The 16,847-nt window shown below is 47.2% G+C and overlaps 1 protein-coding gene across 14 annotated transcripts in view; it reads left to right on the top strand.

The window, feature by feature from the left end:
* The window catches only part of PPFIA1 (PTPRF interacting protein alpha 1), a 250,246-nt gene that overhangs the window by 153,607 nt on the left and 79,792 nt on the right, over positions 1 to 16,847 (top strand). For 11 of the 14 annotated variants that reach the window (XM_082270052.1, XM_082270051.1, XM_082270050.1 and 8 more), the window contains 4 exons: positions 6,193 to 6,272; positions 9,100 to 9,250; positions 11,212 to 11,435; positions 12,942 to 13,176. In XM_082270052.1, the coding sequence (XP_082126178.1) occupies positions 6,193 to 6,272; positions 9,100 to 9,250; positions 11,212 to 11,435; positions 12,942 to 13,176 (690 nt within the window). Of the gene's footprint in view, positions 1 to 6,192; positions 6,273 to 9,099; positions 9,260 to 11,211; positions 11,436 to 12,941; positions 13,177 to 16,847 lie in introns of all 14 variants that reach the window. The other 3 variants (XM_082270060.1, XM_082270057.1, XM_082270054.1) reach the window with 1 other exon arrangement.

Raw genomic sequence — 16,847 nt, 5'->3', positions numbered from 1 at the left:
TCTCTATGGGGGAAATCGGATGGGAACGGACCGTCTGTCCGCTCTCATCCGATCCGCTGTACAGATGGAAAATAGGGTTTCCATCCGACCAGATTTGACGGATCGGATGTCAGCGGACATGTCTCCGCTGACATCTAATGCCCCATAGGGATGCATGGGGGGACCGTTCAGATCCGTCAAAAAAACGGACAGGCGGATCTGAACGGTCCGCCTGTGTGAAAGAGCCCTCACAGGAACAGGTGTCCCCGTTGAAGATTTGCTTCCACTTAATTATAGGAATTTGGCTGTGGTACTTGTGAAGCTGAGCTTAAAACCCTTCAAAACACCTTTGTTTGTTTGGAACAAACTGTGCACGTTTGTTGCAGTCATGTGAACTGTTCTATGGACATTACACATCCCATATTCCATAGTCTGTAGAGTGAGCTTCATTCTTTTTGTACAGTGGTATCATAGAGAATGAACATAGCCACCCTCTGACAGGAAGTCAAATCACTGCAGAAAAATAAAAATTGGAGGATGCTGAAGGCAAAGATACTTTTTTGATTTAATAATACATACTTGAAAATATTTTTCTCTGTCGCTCATTGACAGACGCAGACTTCTTGATTAATATCAGTAGGGTTATACTGCCCCCTACAGGAGTAGGACACTAGGCAGAAAAAAAGTTCTGGCTACGCCTATGGGCAGTCCCAGAGGGTATACCCTTTCACTTCCTGCTATAGGATGCCAGTTTTTTTCTGCCTAGTCAGGACCCAAGTTCCTTGCTGGGATCTCTGGTCCTGGCAAGACTTTTTTTTTTTTTTTTTAGATAATTTTTTTAGCTAGTTTTTTTCTCCAGATTGTTCCTGTGAGATCTACAAGCAATTATGCCGGATCTGGGCGACGGGCTGGATGTTGAGATCCATTGGTCATCCCAGCTGGCCTACGAGCGCGTGCAGGCCCTAGCTCCACGCTGGGTCGGCCGCGACATAGTCCCACTGGACGGGGACTGGCCCGCAGGTTAAACGTCCCAACGAGTCGCATGTGACCGGTCAGCGACCGAGTCGCTGCGTCCCTTTTGGCCGACATCCCCCACCACTGGAAGGCGAGGGGTTTTGTCTGGAGTGGCGCCCGCTCTGTTCCGGTATGGTGAGTAAACTGTTCCCCCTCTCCCCCTGACGGGTTTTGGGGTGGACGCGGACCCCTCCCTGGGATGGTCGGACCCCCACAATCCCGGGTTCCCCTCTGTCCTGTTACGCACCCCCACCTATCTGCCCCCCCCTCCCCGCCCCCCTCACTAGTGTGGTTGTTGGGAGGTGACTCCAGGGGGCTGAATCTGGGTTACAGGCCGCAGATGGGGGCGGGGGGTTTGCGCCGCCGCTGACGCCCGAACGATCGTGCACGGGGGGGTTGCTACCTGTGTTTTTCAGGCCCATCTGCCGATCGATCCGTGGGTAGGCACGAGGGGGGGCCCCCGAGGGTTCCCTTTGGCGCTGCGGACTGCGCGGGCCGCCATTTTTCAGCGGGCCGCCATTTTCTTGTAGCCTACATGTGCTCTGCATGTCAGCGGCCATCTTGGTACACCCGGCTCATATGTCAGTGCTTGGGTTCATTGTATGGGAGTTCCTGGAGGCGTGCAGAGCTCCTCCCCAGACCCGGCCTCAATGCTCTGCAGCAGGATCGCTGCTGACCTCCCCGGACCCGGGCGCAATACTCTGCAGCGTGCTGCTGCGACACTCTGGGCCTTCTGGTGCATCTGGCTGTGGGTTGTTGAGCCTTGGGGGTCTCTCTCTCTCTTTGCGGGGGGGTCTCTAGTGCGCGCTGCCTGGCCACTTGGGGGGCGCTATAGACTGGCGGGACGTTTAAAAAAAAAAAAAGTTTTTGTCCCCAACTTTGCGAACGGGTCCCCCTAGTGTAAAATGGACCCTGATGAACTTGAGACCCTACCTGACCCCTCTCGAGGTGGCCGCAGGGCTCCCGGCTGGCTATAGATGCACTTCGGTGGCCCTGGATTCATTTGTGTCCCGGCTGGGGGTGGACTTTAAAGGACAGGGTGTTAATAAACACCCTCCGCCTACCCCTTCCTCACCTGATGCCTCAGACTCTGGGTCTGCATCACTCGCTGCTGACACGGGTCTCCCTGTCGGGTCTTCTGTCCTTTTTTTGCCTTCGATGCCTCACAAGCCTAGGCGCTGGTGGACGCCTAGTCCTAGGCGCTGGTGGACGCACTGTTGGTGTCTGTGCGTGATACTGTTAGATGGAGGACGCGGCTGCGACTGAGGTGCAGGCTACATTGTCGCTCACGTGCCTTCCAGAGCAGCAAAGGTTTTTCCTGCGTACTGGGCAATATGCTCAAACAAGAGTGGGACCATCCAAAACGTTCCTCTGAGGCTTGGACACTGCTCCCAAACTGAGGGGGTGCTAGAAGCTATCTTTTTGCAGGGTCCCTCATTGCATAGTGGTCTTTACCACCTATGGTGGATCCGCTGGTATGCAGACTGTATGGAGCTGCTGTGATCCCGGTGGAGGTTCCCCCATCCTGTGCGAATCCGGGGGATCAGAGGGCGGGATTTATGTCCCGCACTGCGTTTTCTCTGGCGGGGCCTGCTTAAGACTGGTGTTGCTTGGTGCCCTGGTGTCACACACATTGGCTGCATGGGCTACACTACTACGCCATGACCTGGAGGGGAGGCTGCTCCCCCTTGCTGTTTCAGAGCTGCTGGACCAACTGGTGCACGGGCTGCAGTTGTTTGTGCTCCTGCATTGGTCACTGCTCCCATGCTGGGCTGTTTGTCCTTTTTGGGCAGTGGTCCTCCAGCGCATGTTGTGGCTGAAGTGTTGGTCTGCGGATCGGCCTTGGATGCTTGCTTCCCTGATCTTTCCCTCTGGGGATCGTCTGTTTTGGACTTCCTTGGCTGACTTTTTTCAAGTCTCACTGGGGGTTAAAGTACCTTTCTGCCGTAGGCTACTAAGGGTGTGGACCCCCGTCACTGGTAAGGACCCTTCCTTTCCGCACACAGGGAGTTCTCTCGTCCCTCAGGGTCGGTTGATGGGGCAAAGTCCTTCAAGGCTCCCTCGGAGGGTTCCAAGCGACCCTGGTCTGGAAAAACCAGAATCAATTCTCTCCAGACCTGCGGACATGGCCGCTTGGGCCTGAAGGATACCCCCACCCACATCCCGGCCCCGTGGCTCTCCTTGATTCAAGACAGCGTCCTATACTGGACATAAGGAGATGAACTGGTTCGTGCTGGTTCAAAGTTTCAAGACGGAATCCATCACATGGTGTTGGCCTCCCTGCATTGGCCTTTCTGGCCTCCATGGCTGTCAATGATGCCTGCCTTCACATCCTCTATGCGCAGGACACAGTTTTTTCTGCGCTTTGCAGTGGGAGTGGCCCATTATCTATTTGTGGCATTACCCTTTGGTCTCGCTTCTGCTCCTCAGGTTTTTCATATTGGTGGTAAGCTCTGGTTCTGGCGCTGTTGTGACACCGGGGACTGTCGGCGCCCTTAGCCAGGGTGTTTCTTCCTTCGCACGCACTCCACCAGCTTCGGACTGCAATCAGCTGTTGCTGCCCAGCAAATGGTCGTCCCTTCGGGCCGGTATGTGTGTTCTGGGACTGCTGGTGTCGTCCTTCGCGGCGGCCCTTTTTCGCTCATTCCACATGAGAATCCTCCAGCAGGACACCCTTCTCGAATGGAACAATAATCACATTTCCTTGGACAAATCCGATTCAGCTGAGCCTGGTGCCCAGGGAGTCACTGATATGGTGGCTTCAGCCCCTGATGCTTCTCCAGGGAAGTCCCTCCTTTTTGATTTATGGTCTATGTTACCACAGATGTCAGTCTATACGGGTGAGGAGGGGTTCTCGTGGATTTTCTGTTAAGGAAATCTGGTCCCTGGAAGTGTCCAGGTTGGCCTCTTTCTGTGCTGGCACTGGGAGCGATCGGGATTGCCTGTTTCGCTGGACCGCTCGTCTTTGGGATTGTCCAGTGCGCTTTCAATCAGACTATGCCACGGCCGTGGCTTGTGTCAATTGCTGAGGGGGTACCTTAATTGCTCCTGCAGCCTTGGAAGTGGCCGACATCCTCCGATGGGCGGAACGCTTGTTCCAGCCTTCTCCGCTGTTCCCTTTTCAAGAGTGGGAAATGGGCTGGTGGATTTCCTCGTTCGACGGACCTTGGATCTAGGAGAATGGTCTCTCCATCCGGAGGTGTTCCACCAGTTGTCCCCAAGTTGGGGTACTCCAGATGGGGCTCTGTTGGCATCCCGGATCAACAGTGATGTACAGCGGATTGTGACCCGCTCCCGGGATTCTCAGGTAGACACCGCTGACGCACTGGTGGGCCCGTGGGGTCTGTATCGGCTGCTGTATGCCTTTACTCCTCTGAGGTTACTACTGTGACTGCTTGCGGGATAGAGGTGGAAGGGATTCCGATCATTCTTGCGGTTCCAGACTGGTCTCGTTTTGGTACGCTGACCTGGTTGGGCTGGTCGTGGACGCTCCCTGGGGAATTCCTCTCTGGGAGGACCTGCTGTCAGGGACCAATCTTCCATCCTTTTTTACGGTCGATGGCTTTGATTGCTTGGCTGTTTATAGCCGGGTGTTGAAGAAAAGGGGATTGTCTACTTCAGTCATCCCTACTCTGCTCATACTACGGAAAGCGACTTATAGAACGATGGATTGTCATACGTGGAAGTCATATATTGTGTGGTGTGCGTCTTTTGGGGTTCCCCCAAGCTCTTGCTCCGTGGCTCAATTGTTTGCCTTCTTTCCCCGGGGAGTTTCTCAAGGTTGGCCTTGCGTATATCGAGGGTCATGTCTCGGCCTTGGCAATACAATTCCTCAGGCTATTGGCCATTTTTTTCCCTGGTGCATGCTTCGTCCAGGTGGTGCGACACCTGCTATCTCCGGTGCGACCTCCGTTACCACCTTGGGACCTTACTTGATGTCGGTTCTTCAGACCCCTCCCTTTGCAAATTTTCAGGGGATTCCCCTGCTCCCTTTGTCCCTGAAGGTGGCTTTTTTCTTTGTGGCTATTGCTGCTGCGCGCAGGGTGTCGGTACTGACGGCGTTGTCCTGTCGTTCTTCCTATCTGATGGTGCATAGGGATACAGGATACTCCGTCCGGGACCGTCCTTCCTTCCGAAGGTGGTTTCCGTTTTTTACTTTGCATGAGGTCGTCTTATTTGCCTCCATATGTCCTCAGCCTACACATCCAAAGACTTGCATACATGCTTTGGTTGTGGTTCAGGCATTTTGGGGGTACCTGGCAACTATTGACTTTTTTCTCAAGTCAGATTCCTTTTTTGTGCTCACGGATGGCCCTGGGAAGGGTTGCCTGCGTCTGCTGCTACTGTTTCCAGATGGGTCAGGCAGACGGTGGTACAGGATGGTTCAATAAGGGTCAGGTTCCTCCTTTCCCTGTGAAGGCGCTTAATTCCTTCTGGGGTTTTTCGCCGTCCAGCTTCTGTGCTTCAGGTTGGCGAGGCGGCTACCTGGTCGGCTGGTCGCGCCTTTCCTAAGTTTTATAAAGTTGATGTGCTGGCATCTGCGGGGGCCTCTTTTTTTCCGCAAAGTTGCGGGCTGCTGTTTAAGGGGGCCCTTAGTCTCCCTTGAGGGTTTCTGTTTCTCAGATGGGTCTCGATGAGTCCTGTTTTACCTGGTGGGCTATGTTTAGCCTTGTGGATTTGTTTCTGCTGTCCCACCCCTCATTTATGGCACTGCTTTGGACGTCCCTACTGATATTAATCAAGAAGTCTGCGTCTGTCAAAGAGCGACAGAGAAAACTGGATTTTTGACTTACTGTAAAATCCTTTTCTCTTAAGCTCATTGACAGACGCAGTACCCGCCCCTCTGTTTTTTCGAGTTGGGTTGGTATGATTTCTCTGACACTGCTTTGTTACAGAACTGGCATCCTATAGCAGGAAGTGAAAGGGTATACCCTCTGGGACTGCCCATAGGCATAGCCAGAACTTTTTTTCTGCCTAGTGTCTTACTCCTGTAGGGGGCAGTATAACCCTACTGATATTAATCAAGAAGTCTGCGTCTGTCAATGAGCTTAAGAGAAAAGGATTTTACGGTAAGTCAAAAATCCAGTTTTCTCTTATATTCCTGCATTCTGTTAGATATTCCATTCTAGAAAACTGAACCAACAGCCGTTTCTCAATCTGTTCTGTTTCTTATGGTTTTTCTTTTGTCCTTTAAATTAGGATCAGCTACTGCTTGAAATAGAATCACTGAGAGCCGAAAATGAGCAAGTCAGGATTCGGGCAGCGTCTCTTCACCATAGGTATGTTATCGTCTTAACTAACAACATTTTGATATACAAAATTCAGTGGGCGATTTTATTTTTTCCTGTTGCATCCCCCGGAATTATGAGTTTCTTGTGTAAAGCCTTTAAAGGGTTGGATCACCTTTTCGTAAAAAATGAAAAGGTAAACTACAGCTTTCCTTACATTACTTGTTTTTTTTTTTTTTTTTTTTGTTCAACCAGCTGACTGGACGAAGTAGGACTAAGCTGATTTCCCCATCCACACAATTGAGGTGGATGGGAAAATCCTCCCTGGTGTGTCTTTGTATTCTGACAGCGGGACTCTCCCACCATCATAATACACTGATCAGCGCTGCAGCCGATTGAGCTTAAAATTTCCAACAAGCTTGTCCATGAAAAGTTGATAAATCCACTTCTCATGAACAGCAGCGGCCATACATCGATCGAAATTTTGGTTGGCTTGCGCAATATATGGCCAGCTTTCAACACCTTCCCCACACCCCTGGTCCCCACTTCTTTTACATGATTATCTTCTGCTGCCCCCTTGCCAGCTGGACTTGCAATCCAGACATATGAAGAATTCAAAATACAGCCCTAAAGCTGTGTACCATCATAATGCTCACACCCTCTTTGTTCCAGGATAGTTACATCTGCTAGTGTGGACAGTAAAAGATAATCATCCAAAGAGGTAAGTGCAGCAGGATTGGGTTGTGGGCAGGGTGTTGAGTTTGTTTTGTAAAAAAAAAAAAAGGTGAACTAACTCTTAATCTGTGATGTGGGGAATAAGGGTAAAGTGTATCCATTCTCAAAACTTTTTTCAATTTTGGATAAAAAAGAGAGAGGTTTCAACCCCTGTCAGATTTTATTCCTACCCAGGGCTCCATTAGATTTATTTGCAATTTCTGTTCTGTGGGCTATGTTTTTTTCCTTTTTGTTTTTTCAAAGTGGAACTTTAGTCAGAAAAATAAGGCCAGCTAGATCACTTCAGGCTGGCCCCTTTGCAGGTATAGCTAAGTAAACATTTAAAAAAAAGGGGCCTATACTGTTTAAAATTCAGTAATGTACTGGCTCACCCTGCTCTGCAAATGTTCAGATACTCCCCATTTATAGGCATTTTTAGGCACTACTGATTTTGTAGAGGCCGATCTGCTGAAGGCCTTAAAGCGGAGTTCCAGCCATTTACTCACCTGTCCAACGGTCCAGCGATGCGGCCGCCGGAAGCCTCGATCCTCTCCCTTGGCGCCGGCATCACTGCTGTGGGCACCCGGCTGTTACAGTTTGCGGCTTCACAGCCGGGTACCCACTGCGCATGTGCGAGTCACGCTGCGCGCCGTGATTGGCCGGCAATCTTCTGGGACCTCTGACGTGTCCCAGAAGATTGCAGGGAGGGAGGGGGAGAGGAGAACTTCCGCTCAGGGCGCCGCGGCGCTCCGAGCGGAAGTGGGAGCGGGTACCTGTCAAAACTAGGTACCCGCTCCCCCCCCCCCCCCCAAAAAATGACATGCCAAATGTGGCATGTCGGGGGGTCAGGACTCCCTAAAGCGGAAGTTCCACTTTTGGGTGGAACTCCGCTTTAAGATGGAATTAAACCTTCCTATCATTCATAGCCAAGGAAAGCTGTTTCTGTTTGATCTGCAACTGCCATGGTGCTGCACGTGTGATCAGTTATGACACCAGCCATTAGATGGTTTGACAGTTTGGTTGACGGCACAAGCAAATGTGACAGCAATCCTGGCATTTCAGGAATGTAACTGGTTTCTGAAAATTTGTTATTGGTTCCATTTTATGATTTACTTCTGCTCAGGGGTTCTGGACTTTAGCAAAATGTCAGCCTCTGGTATGAAGAAAAAGGAATAATGCTGGAGGCCATTCACAGCACACACTCATTTTGGTAGCATACATTTTAATGCTGAATGTATGTTCATTGCTAAAGTTATGGGTTTAGTTTCACTTTAACTAAACAAGTTGGGATGCAAAATCTGCAACATGGAAACAACTTACCGTTCTTTGAAAGGGAGAAAAAAAAATTAACATATCTTATCGTACAGTACAAGGCACAGGCAATAGTATTCATAGACCCTTGATTTAAAGGCTTGTAACTTCTGGTGATTGTACACTGGCAAATCGTTTAGAGGACACGCCCCCTAGGCACCTCCTCTATAACCCTCCCTCACTCTGGGAGTCCTCAGTTTTGTAGTAAGCACTAAAAAGTTACCAAGGAATGGAAGAGAGGGTGGCCTGTGTACTGTACTGTACCGGGATTTCCAAGTAAGTCAAAATTTCTCTTTTCTCATCATGCAGTACCAGGACATAGGAAAAGTGTTCATAGACCACAGCATGTCCCCAAGAAAAAAATGAGAAGCGTGGGCAACACCTAGACAAACAGAGCTGTGCCCGTAGGCCCAACAACAGGAGTCAAAAAAGACCCAACTTAAGAGTGCCACCGTAATAACATTGCGGCCAAAAGATTAGACATCCACCTTGTAGAACTTTAAGGAAGTATGAACAGAGAACCGGCTTACACAGCTGGTCTACAGAGGCCTGGTGCCAAAATTCCCAGAAAAGCGTTGCTTTCCCATATTTATTTCACACAAAGTGAAAAGTTTTCTTTTTTGGTTTTTAAAAATGCCGAGGTAAATGCTGGATTTGCCTATTTGCTTGGATTTACAAGAATTGCAGTTGATTTTTATAAATCGTTACTGTGTATTTAGCTATTTGCCTGGGGTTAACCTTTAGTTCTTAATATTTTCTGTTCATTTGAGTGCAGGCTTGGTAAGCTTAGATCCAAATCCATTGGATGGATGATAGAAACAATGATTTTACAAATCTTACTTTTCCTGTACAGCCGGCCTCACCTTGGCAGTGTGCCTGACTTCCGATATGCTCTTGCTCCTTCCTCATTGTCTGATGGCCATTCGGACTCCTATAGTTCTTCAATGGTTCTACGAAGGCCGCAAAAAGGACGGCTAGCTGCTCTTCGCGATGAGCCCTCAAAGGTATGCTGTGTAAGGCCTATGTTCACCTTTTATAAAAAATATATTTTCTGCACATATTTTTGCAGGATCGCAGTTGCAGTGGCAGACTCCTGAAAACTTTTCCCAGCTCCCTGCCTTTATTTCTGTTGGGCCTTCAGTTGGAGAAATGAAGTGTCAATGGACTACAAGTGTGCGGAGTACTGCGCTTGTGTTCCATTGACAACTACTAGTCTGTCTACCATGGAGGGGACTTGAAGTTTGTTCACTAATCTCTGCAAAATGACACGGCTCTGTTTGCAGAGCCAGTTTTAAATATGACTGTTACTGTGGGGGGAAAGACCCCCAGCTCGCTGTCATGGGGTGGGTTGCTTAGAAATGTTGTTACACCATAAATGCAGGTGTAGCAGGTTGCTATAGATGGAATTGGATTTTAAGGAAGTTGGGTCCTTAGTAACAAAGTGAAACTGGGATCAGAGAGATGTACAGGAGAGTGTTTCTGGCTGACAAGAGTTCTAGCAGGCTACTGGTGGTGTAGCCAGATTAGTTCATTTTTAGACATGTAAAATCGCCAACACATTTGCTTTTAATCACTTTTTCTGAGTTAAAGAAAAAAATAAAATACATCACATGTTAAATTAGAAGTCCACTCTAACACTAAAATCCCTGCATCTATAAACCTCCACGATCTAACACTAACCTAGCTAGCCCTGTAAAGAAGAAATCCGTATACTTACCTTTTTTGAAGCCGACCTGACCCGATCCCACACTGAGCTGTCAGCCATGGCTTCGCTGTGTAGGCGGGTGCAGAGGACACATCCGACAACAGAAGCCCCATAGTAAGTCTATGGGTGATGTCACTCCCCATTCATTTCACACCTGTTGTTGGCTTCTGCCGCTGGAAATAGGATTGGCTTCAAAAAAGGTATGTTTTGTGATTTCTTCTTTACAGGGCTAGATAGGCTAGTGTTAGATTGTGGAGGCCTATAGATGCAGGGATTTTCGTTTTAGGGTGGACTAACACTTTAAAGAAAATGTGTTTAAACCTGCCGATCTTATGGTTCTGCCCCTCTGAACTTTGCTCCCCCCCTCCGTTGTGCTCTATGGTTCCTCCTGCTGGCTGCTATGTCACTACAGGACTATTAGTATTAACGTATACGTCAACAGATGGAACATTACGGAGGGGGGCAGGCATCTCACACCCCCAGCAGTATCAGATGTGAAGATTCTGCCAGAGGCTACAGCTTTCAAACAGAGTAAAGATCAGCAGGACCAGGGAGTATACATTTTTTGAACTTTTTTTCACCTGGAAAGAAAGAGCAGGATTGTAATAAAATTCTGACAAACATGCCATGCCGCCCTCCTCTTTTAACTGGAAGTAATGGTCTTTGATGCTTGAAAGGAAGCATTGAAAGGAAGTTTTTCACGGGGAAACCTTTTCTGGTGACAACTGGAATTCCCCCACTAAGTGTACGGGTTAGGAAACAAGGGTCATTTTTCAAATTGGGACACAGTAATAGGAACCTTAGAGATTCTACCCATTCTCTGCGCTATCTAAAAGCAAACGGGTTTCAACAGAAGTTGGGCTTTAGGATGTCCATGCGTGTAACAATCTGTGAGCATGTTACGGTATTTTAGGCCTAACCTTCCATCAATAACACTTTGCCCAGGAAGCCTCAGACATTTCGAGCCGTATTTCCAACTGCATTTCCAGCAATTATCTGTTCAGATTTCAGGTGGCTTTGATAGTTGTTCCCTGGTTGTTTGATGCATGATTGGTATAGACTTGTAATCATTGTCTCTTTGAGCGCTTGTTTTGTATTAGGAGCTGAGCTTCTAAAGTTCTTCTGTTTTTCTCTCTTTTTTCACTCTCTGGATCTCCACTTTTAGCACGTAAGTCTCCTCGCTTTGTTTTTTCTTTTTTCCTACTTTTTCGCCTCCTTTGAAAGCTGCACATGCCTTAATCACATTTTCTGTTTCTGTAGGTACAGACTCTTAATGAGCAGGACTGGGAACGAGCCCAGCAAGCTAGTGTACTGGCTAATGTAGCCCAAGCTTTTGAGAGCGATGTCGATATATCTGATATGGAGGATGACAGAGACACCATTTTCAGCTCTGTGGATCTTCTTTCCCCTTGCGGACAGGCAGACGCTCAAACCCTTGCTGTTATGTTGCAGGAACAATTAGATGCCATTAATAAGGAAATCAGGTACATAAATGCTTGTGGATGTGTTTAGATATCTTCTTCTCTGCTCTTTCTAAAATTAAATTTATGAAAGCCTCTGCTCACTAAGTAATTTACCTATAGATGTTTTGTGGTTGCTTCCTGTTAATTTGTGAATCCAGTCCATTTTTCATAATAGGCCTCAGGCCAAGAACGTCTTGTTCTAGGTTTTGAAGTTGCTACTTTCAGCATTTCAGGCTTATGTTTCCTTATATATGTCTGTGTGGAAATGCACTGACGCAGTGGCTGGGGGGGGGGGGGGGGGGGGTGGAGGAGGGGGGTGTGTAGGGTTTTTATGCACCTTGTGCTCTGGCAGTAGTAAGTTATGTGGGCACATATCTCCCAGGAAAAAAGTGTGGTGTGTGTAATATGTTTAAGCATCGGCAGGTAAAATTAGTTTGTGATATTAAAGGTTCATATATATATATATATATATATATATATATATATATATATATATATATATATATATATATATTATATTATATGTTATTTTCTTTTTCAAATATGTTATACTTACCTTCTCTGTCCTGTGGTTTTGCACACAGCAGCCCCGATAATTTTATGCTACCGGTACTGCTCCTCTTCTCGGAGTCCTCTCTGAGTGCCCCTCCTGGCCTCGGGAGTCCTCTCTGAGTGCCCCTCCTGGCCTCGGGAGTCCTCTCTGAGTGCCCCTCCTGGCCTCGGGAGTCCTCTCTGAGTGCCCCTCCTGGCCTCGGGAGTCCTCTCTGAGTGCCCCTCCTGGCCTCGGGAGTCCTCTCTGAGTGCCCCTCCTGGCCTCGGGAGTCCTCTCTGAGTGCCCCTCCTGGCCTCGGGAGTCCTCTCTGAGTGCCCCCCCCTGGCCTCGGGAGTCCTCTCTGAGTGCCCCCCCCTCTTCTCGGGAGTCCTCTCTGAGTGCCCCCCCCTCTTCTCGGGAGTCCTCTCTGAGTGCCCCCCCCTCTTCTTGTGTGGCCATTATAGTTAGCCTGCACTACAAGAGTAGCTTTTTTAGCAAATTAGAGTTGGCAAATCTGCAAGATAGAGTAGGGATTGGCCAGAGCGGGATCACTTTGACCCAGTTGTCCACCTTGAACATGTTTTGCAATATATATATGCGAAGAACCCCCATTTCTTAGCAAGAGTTTGCTATGTGTAATGGTTAATAAGTGGCAATGGCTCCTTTGTATCTCCATGTTTTAGCTATATGAAGCTATTTAGCACCGGAACACTCCTATTTAATTTTCTACTGCATGCAGCAGATTGGCAACTAATGGCAGAGATGGCTGAAGTTTCTAGAATTCTGGCTTTAGATTTATGCTTAATGTGCTGTATGGTGTTACACAAAGATTAGCTTGTATTTTTTTTTTTTTTATTTGGATCACCTGGTTAATTGCATAGATACCTTTTTTACCTGCTGGTGCTGTCCAACCTCTTCAAATATAAACTCTTAAAACGTGAGTATGTGTGTTACATGGGTACAAAATAATTACCGGACTCTTTTTCTTTATGCAGATTGATTCAGGAGGAGAAGGAGACGACTGAGCAGAGAGCTGAAGAGATCGAGTCTAGAGTGGGCAGTGGCAGTTTAGATAACCTTGGAAGGTTTCGGTCGATGACCTCAATTCCCCCCTCTTTCACTGGCTCTGCTCTTGCTGGCTCCTCCCCACCTGGCAGCGGGCGCTCTACTCCCAGACGAATTCCACACAGTCCTGCCCGGGAAGTAGACAGGCTAGGTGTTATGACCTTGGTATGTATCCACTTTCTACACCTGGGTATTTTGGAAGGTTAGAAGATGCTGGGGGCGCAGGATGCTCTGTTTATGCTTTTTGTATATATGGGTACTGATTAAGTTGATCTATATCAGTAGTCCTCAACTCCGGTCCTCAGGGCCCCCTAACAGGCCAGATTTTAAGTATTACCTTGGGGAGATGCAGACTAGAGTACTGAAATCACTGAGCAGCAAATTATATCACCTGGGATGTATTTCAGTTATCTTGCAAACCTGGCCTGTTAGTGGGCCCTGAGGACCAGGGTTGAGGACCACTGATCTATATGATCAGCCATTGCTGACCTTTCATTCTGAAAATACTGTACCTTTTTGAATCGCTGACCAGCAATTCCTATAGGAAAAAAGAAATTCTGACTTTTCTCTGGGATTCATTCACTGTCATTTATCGTGGGCTTGATCTGGAACTTTGACTGAGAAGTTATGAAGTCATACAAGGGAAACAATCATAAAAAAAGGGGGTCAGTATTGATTAGGCTAACATCCTTTTTTATTTCTACTGGAGGAAGCATGATGTTTTGTCATGTGTCTATGCTTTGTATGCAGCCATCAGCTAGGTGGTGAAGTTTTGGTTGTGCGTCAAGGTTGGGAGGAGCTTGACTCTCGCCAAATGTTATAAAGAGCCCTCCTCCAAAGTGGCTCTTTCACCCACTACCTGTGTTCCAGACATTGTCTATGCGTATGCACCACCTTACACAAGTAGCAGTGCATAGCTGCAAACAAATGCCTTCACCCATGCATATCAAAGAGCGGCTGTTTGCAGCCCCAGGACATCCCAGGTGCAAAAATATGCAGCGTGTTTATGCTTTACTGATAAATGCACCCATGTGCATTAAGCCTTATTAGAGAAATATATATAAGGCTCAATTTGCAAAGATTTGTGGTGATTATGGATATTTTGAGTCCAGTGATGTGTAAATCGATAGTCAGTGGTGGAAAATACAGTGCCTTAGTATAATCTTTGTGAATTGAGCCTATAATCTGCCATTTTAAATTTCCATGTCAAAATATGGGTTACCTGGCTTCCATGCTGTTTCTCTAAAGTTAGTTATCCAGTAGATATCGAGGCCAGGCAACTAGCATTTTCAAAAGAATGTCTGCGGTGCCATGGGTTTCTCTAATGACTGGATTCCTTTAGAAGAGCACACGTGTGCCTTTTATAATCCTTACTAAATGCCACTACAGCTAGTAATGTTAGTTTATTAAAGTGAATTTAAGATGGGATTATTGGAGCTGCCATTGGTAAATTGTTTCAGGGCAAGCTCCCACGCTATTAACTACATCCTTGCATCCCTACTGGGTGGGTCATTGACCTGAACCAAGTATGCAACTTGAAAGCACCGCCCTTACCGGCTGCAATTTTTTTTTCAGGTTTGACTTGCTGTGGTTTGCAGCTTTGATTTTTCTGTTCTGGAAGGGGCCAATTAACATTCTACATTTCCAATTCCTGTGTTTTGGCGGCTAAGTGCTGGATAGTAAGGGACATCTTATGCTAAGAGGAACATGAAAGGCTCCTATTACTGACCTTCCATTCTGGAAATACCTTTTGGCCTCTCCTTTTGTTCTCACTTTCATGATGTGCATGCTTGTTCTAAAAGCCAGTGGCTCACCATAACAGCCAGGCAACTAGCATTGTTAGGAGGTGGTAAGTGATAGGAGCTCTTTCTTGGGATGAGTTTACAACCTTGGAGTAAACTTCACCTTTGTTTTTAAAATGGGACTACTATCAGCTCACAGAAATGTAAAGGCAAACTGATACTCCGAGATTTACCAGATTGTCCCTTCAGGTCTAATACAGAGCCATTGTGTGCAAGTTTGGAAATGGAGTATGTTAGTGGAGGAGGTACAGGAGACTCATACAGAGCTGAAGGTGTGTGAGTAGGAGATCAGCAGTAAGCAGAACTAGCAAATTGGGATAAAGAGCCTGAACTAAAATATTGCATTGACACCTACACTATAGGGCCAAGGTACGTGGACTCCTAACCTTCACAACTACACGAGTTTGGACATCCTTTTCTAAATCCATAACAAACATGAAGATATCTGCTGAACCACCTACAGACTATTAAAGGCTGCCTAGAAGTATAACGATAAACTTGGTTAATATGCAATATTAACCACTTTTAGACCGGAAGATTTGACCCCCTTCCTGACCAGGCCCTACTTTACAATTCGGCACTGTTACTTTAACAGACAATTGCGCGGTCATGTGACACTGTACCCAAATAAAATTGACATCCTTTTTTTTCCCCACAAATAGAGCTTTCTTTTGGTGGTATTTGATCACCTGTGTTTTTTAATTTTTGCGCTATAAACAAAAAAAGAGCGACAATTTTGAAAAAGAAAAAAAAAAACCTTTTTCATATTCTGCTATAAAACATTCCCAGAAAAAAAAAATGTAAAAAGCAAAATTTTTTAACATTTTAGGCCAATTTGTTTTCTGCTGCATATTTTTGGTAAAAAAAATTGCAATAAGCGTATTTTGATTGGTTTTCGCAAAAGTTATCACGTTTACTAACTACGGCAATCGCCGCCTCTCCTCCTCCGGCCCGACTCCTGCTGTGACTAATCACGTCTACGTCGCTGGACCCAGGGGAGCCACACTGCCGCAGTAGGATTACAGTCGGCAAGTGGTTAATATATTAATATGCAATTGCTATCCACTTTCTCTGTCCCACCCCCACCTTTTTTTTTTTTTTTTTAATCCGGTAGAAGTTTTTCTCTATTGTTCATTGACAGACACAGCGCCTGATTATTCTTAACCATTTGGTTATAGTGCCCCCTACATGGGTAGGACACTAGGCAGGAAAAAGCTGGACTAAGCCTATGGGCAGTTCCAGGGGGTGTGCACACCCACTCTCAGCTATAGGCACTCACTCAGTTTTTTTCTGCCTAGTCAGGAGTAAGCACCTAGTTCCTTGCTGGGATCTCTGGTCCTGGCGATTTTTTATTTTTTTTTTCTTTTTAAGTGGAATTTTTTCCTATCTTTGTTATTTTGTTCTTGTGAGAATCTATAATCAAGTGACGGACTGGATAATCTAGATCCAGAGGGTACCCCCAGTCTGGCCAGCGAGCGCATGCAGACCATAGCTCCGCGCTAGGTCGGCCACAACATAGCCCCACGCGAAATAGCCCCACTGGACGGGGGCTGGCCTGCGAGTAAATTATCTTGCGAGGACGCATACAACCTGGCCTCGGCCTAAGTTGCAATGTTTCTCCTGGCTGACAGCACCCACATTCCTATGGAGCAGTGGTCTGTCCGGAGAGGTGCCCACCCTGTTCCTGGAATGGTAAATGGCTGTCCCCCCTCTACTCCTGGAGGGTTTTGGGGTGGAAGTGGGCACCTCCCTGGAATGATTGGTTTTGGTGGTCACTGTGGGTCTTTCGACCATTAAAAAATAAAGGTTGTGGTTAATGCTGCGTTGGAGGCGCCAGTCCCTTTTGGCACTCAGGCCCTCGAGCGGCGAGGGTGTTTCCTTTTCCGCCTACTTTGACAACATTCTCGCAAAACAGTGGGGTTGTCCAAAATGCAACGGTTCCTAAGCGCTTTTTGCTTGCTATTGTCGGTTTCCAGGGTAAATAAAACTACCTTCATTCCAGTTGAGTATTCCCAGGCCTCTAAATATCCAGCT

Source organism: Pelophylax lessonae, assembly GCF_965119305.1.
Source record: "Pelophylax lessonae genome assembly, chromosome: 10".
NCBI lineage: Eukaryota > Metazoa > Chordata > Amphibia > Anura > Ranidae > Pelophylax > Pelophylax lessonae.
Note: the sequence above shows the minus strand (reverse complement) of the source record. Positions and strands in the feature narration are given on the sequence as shown.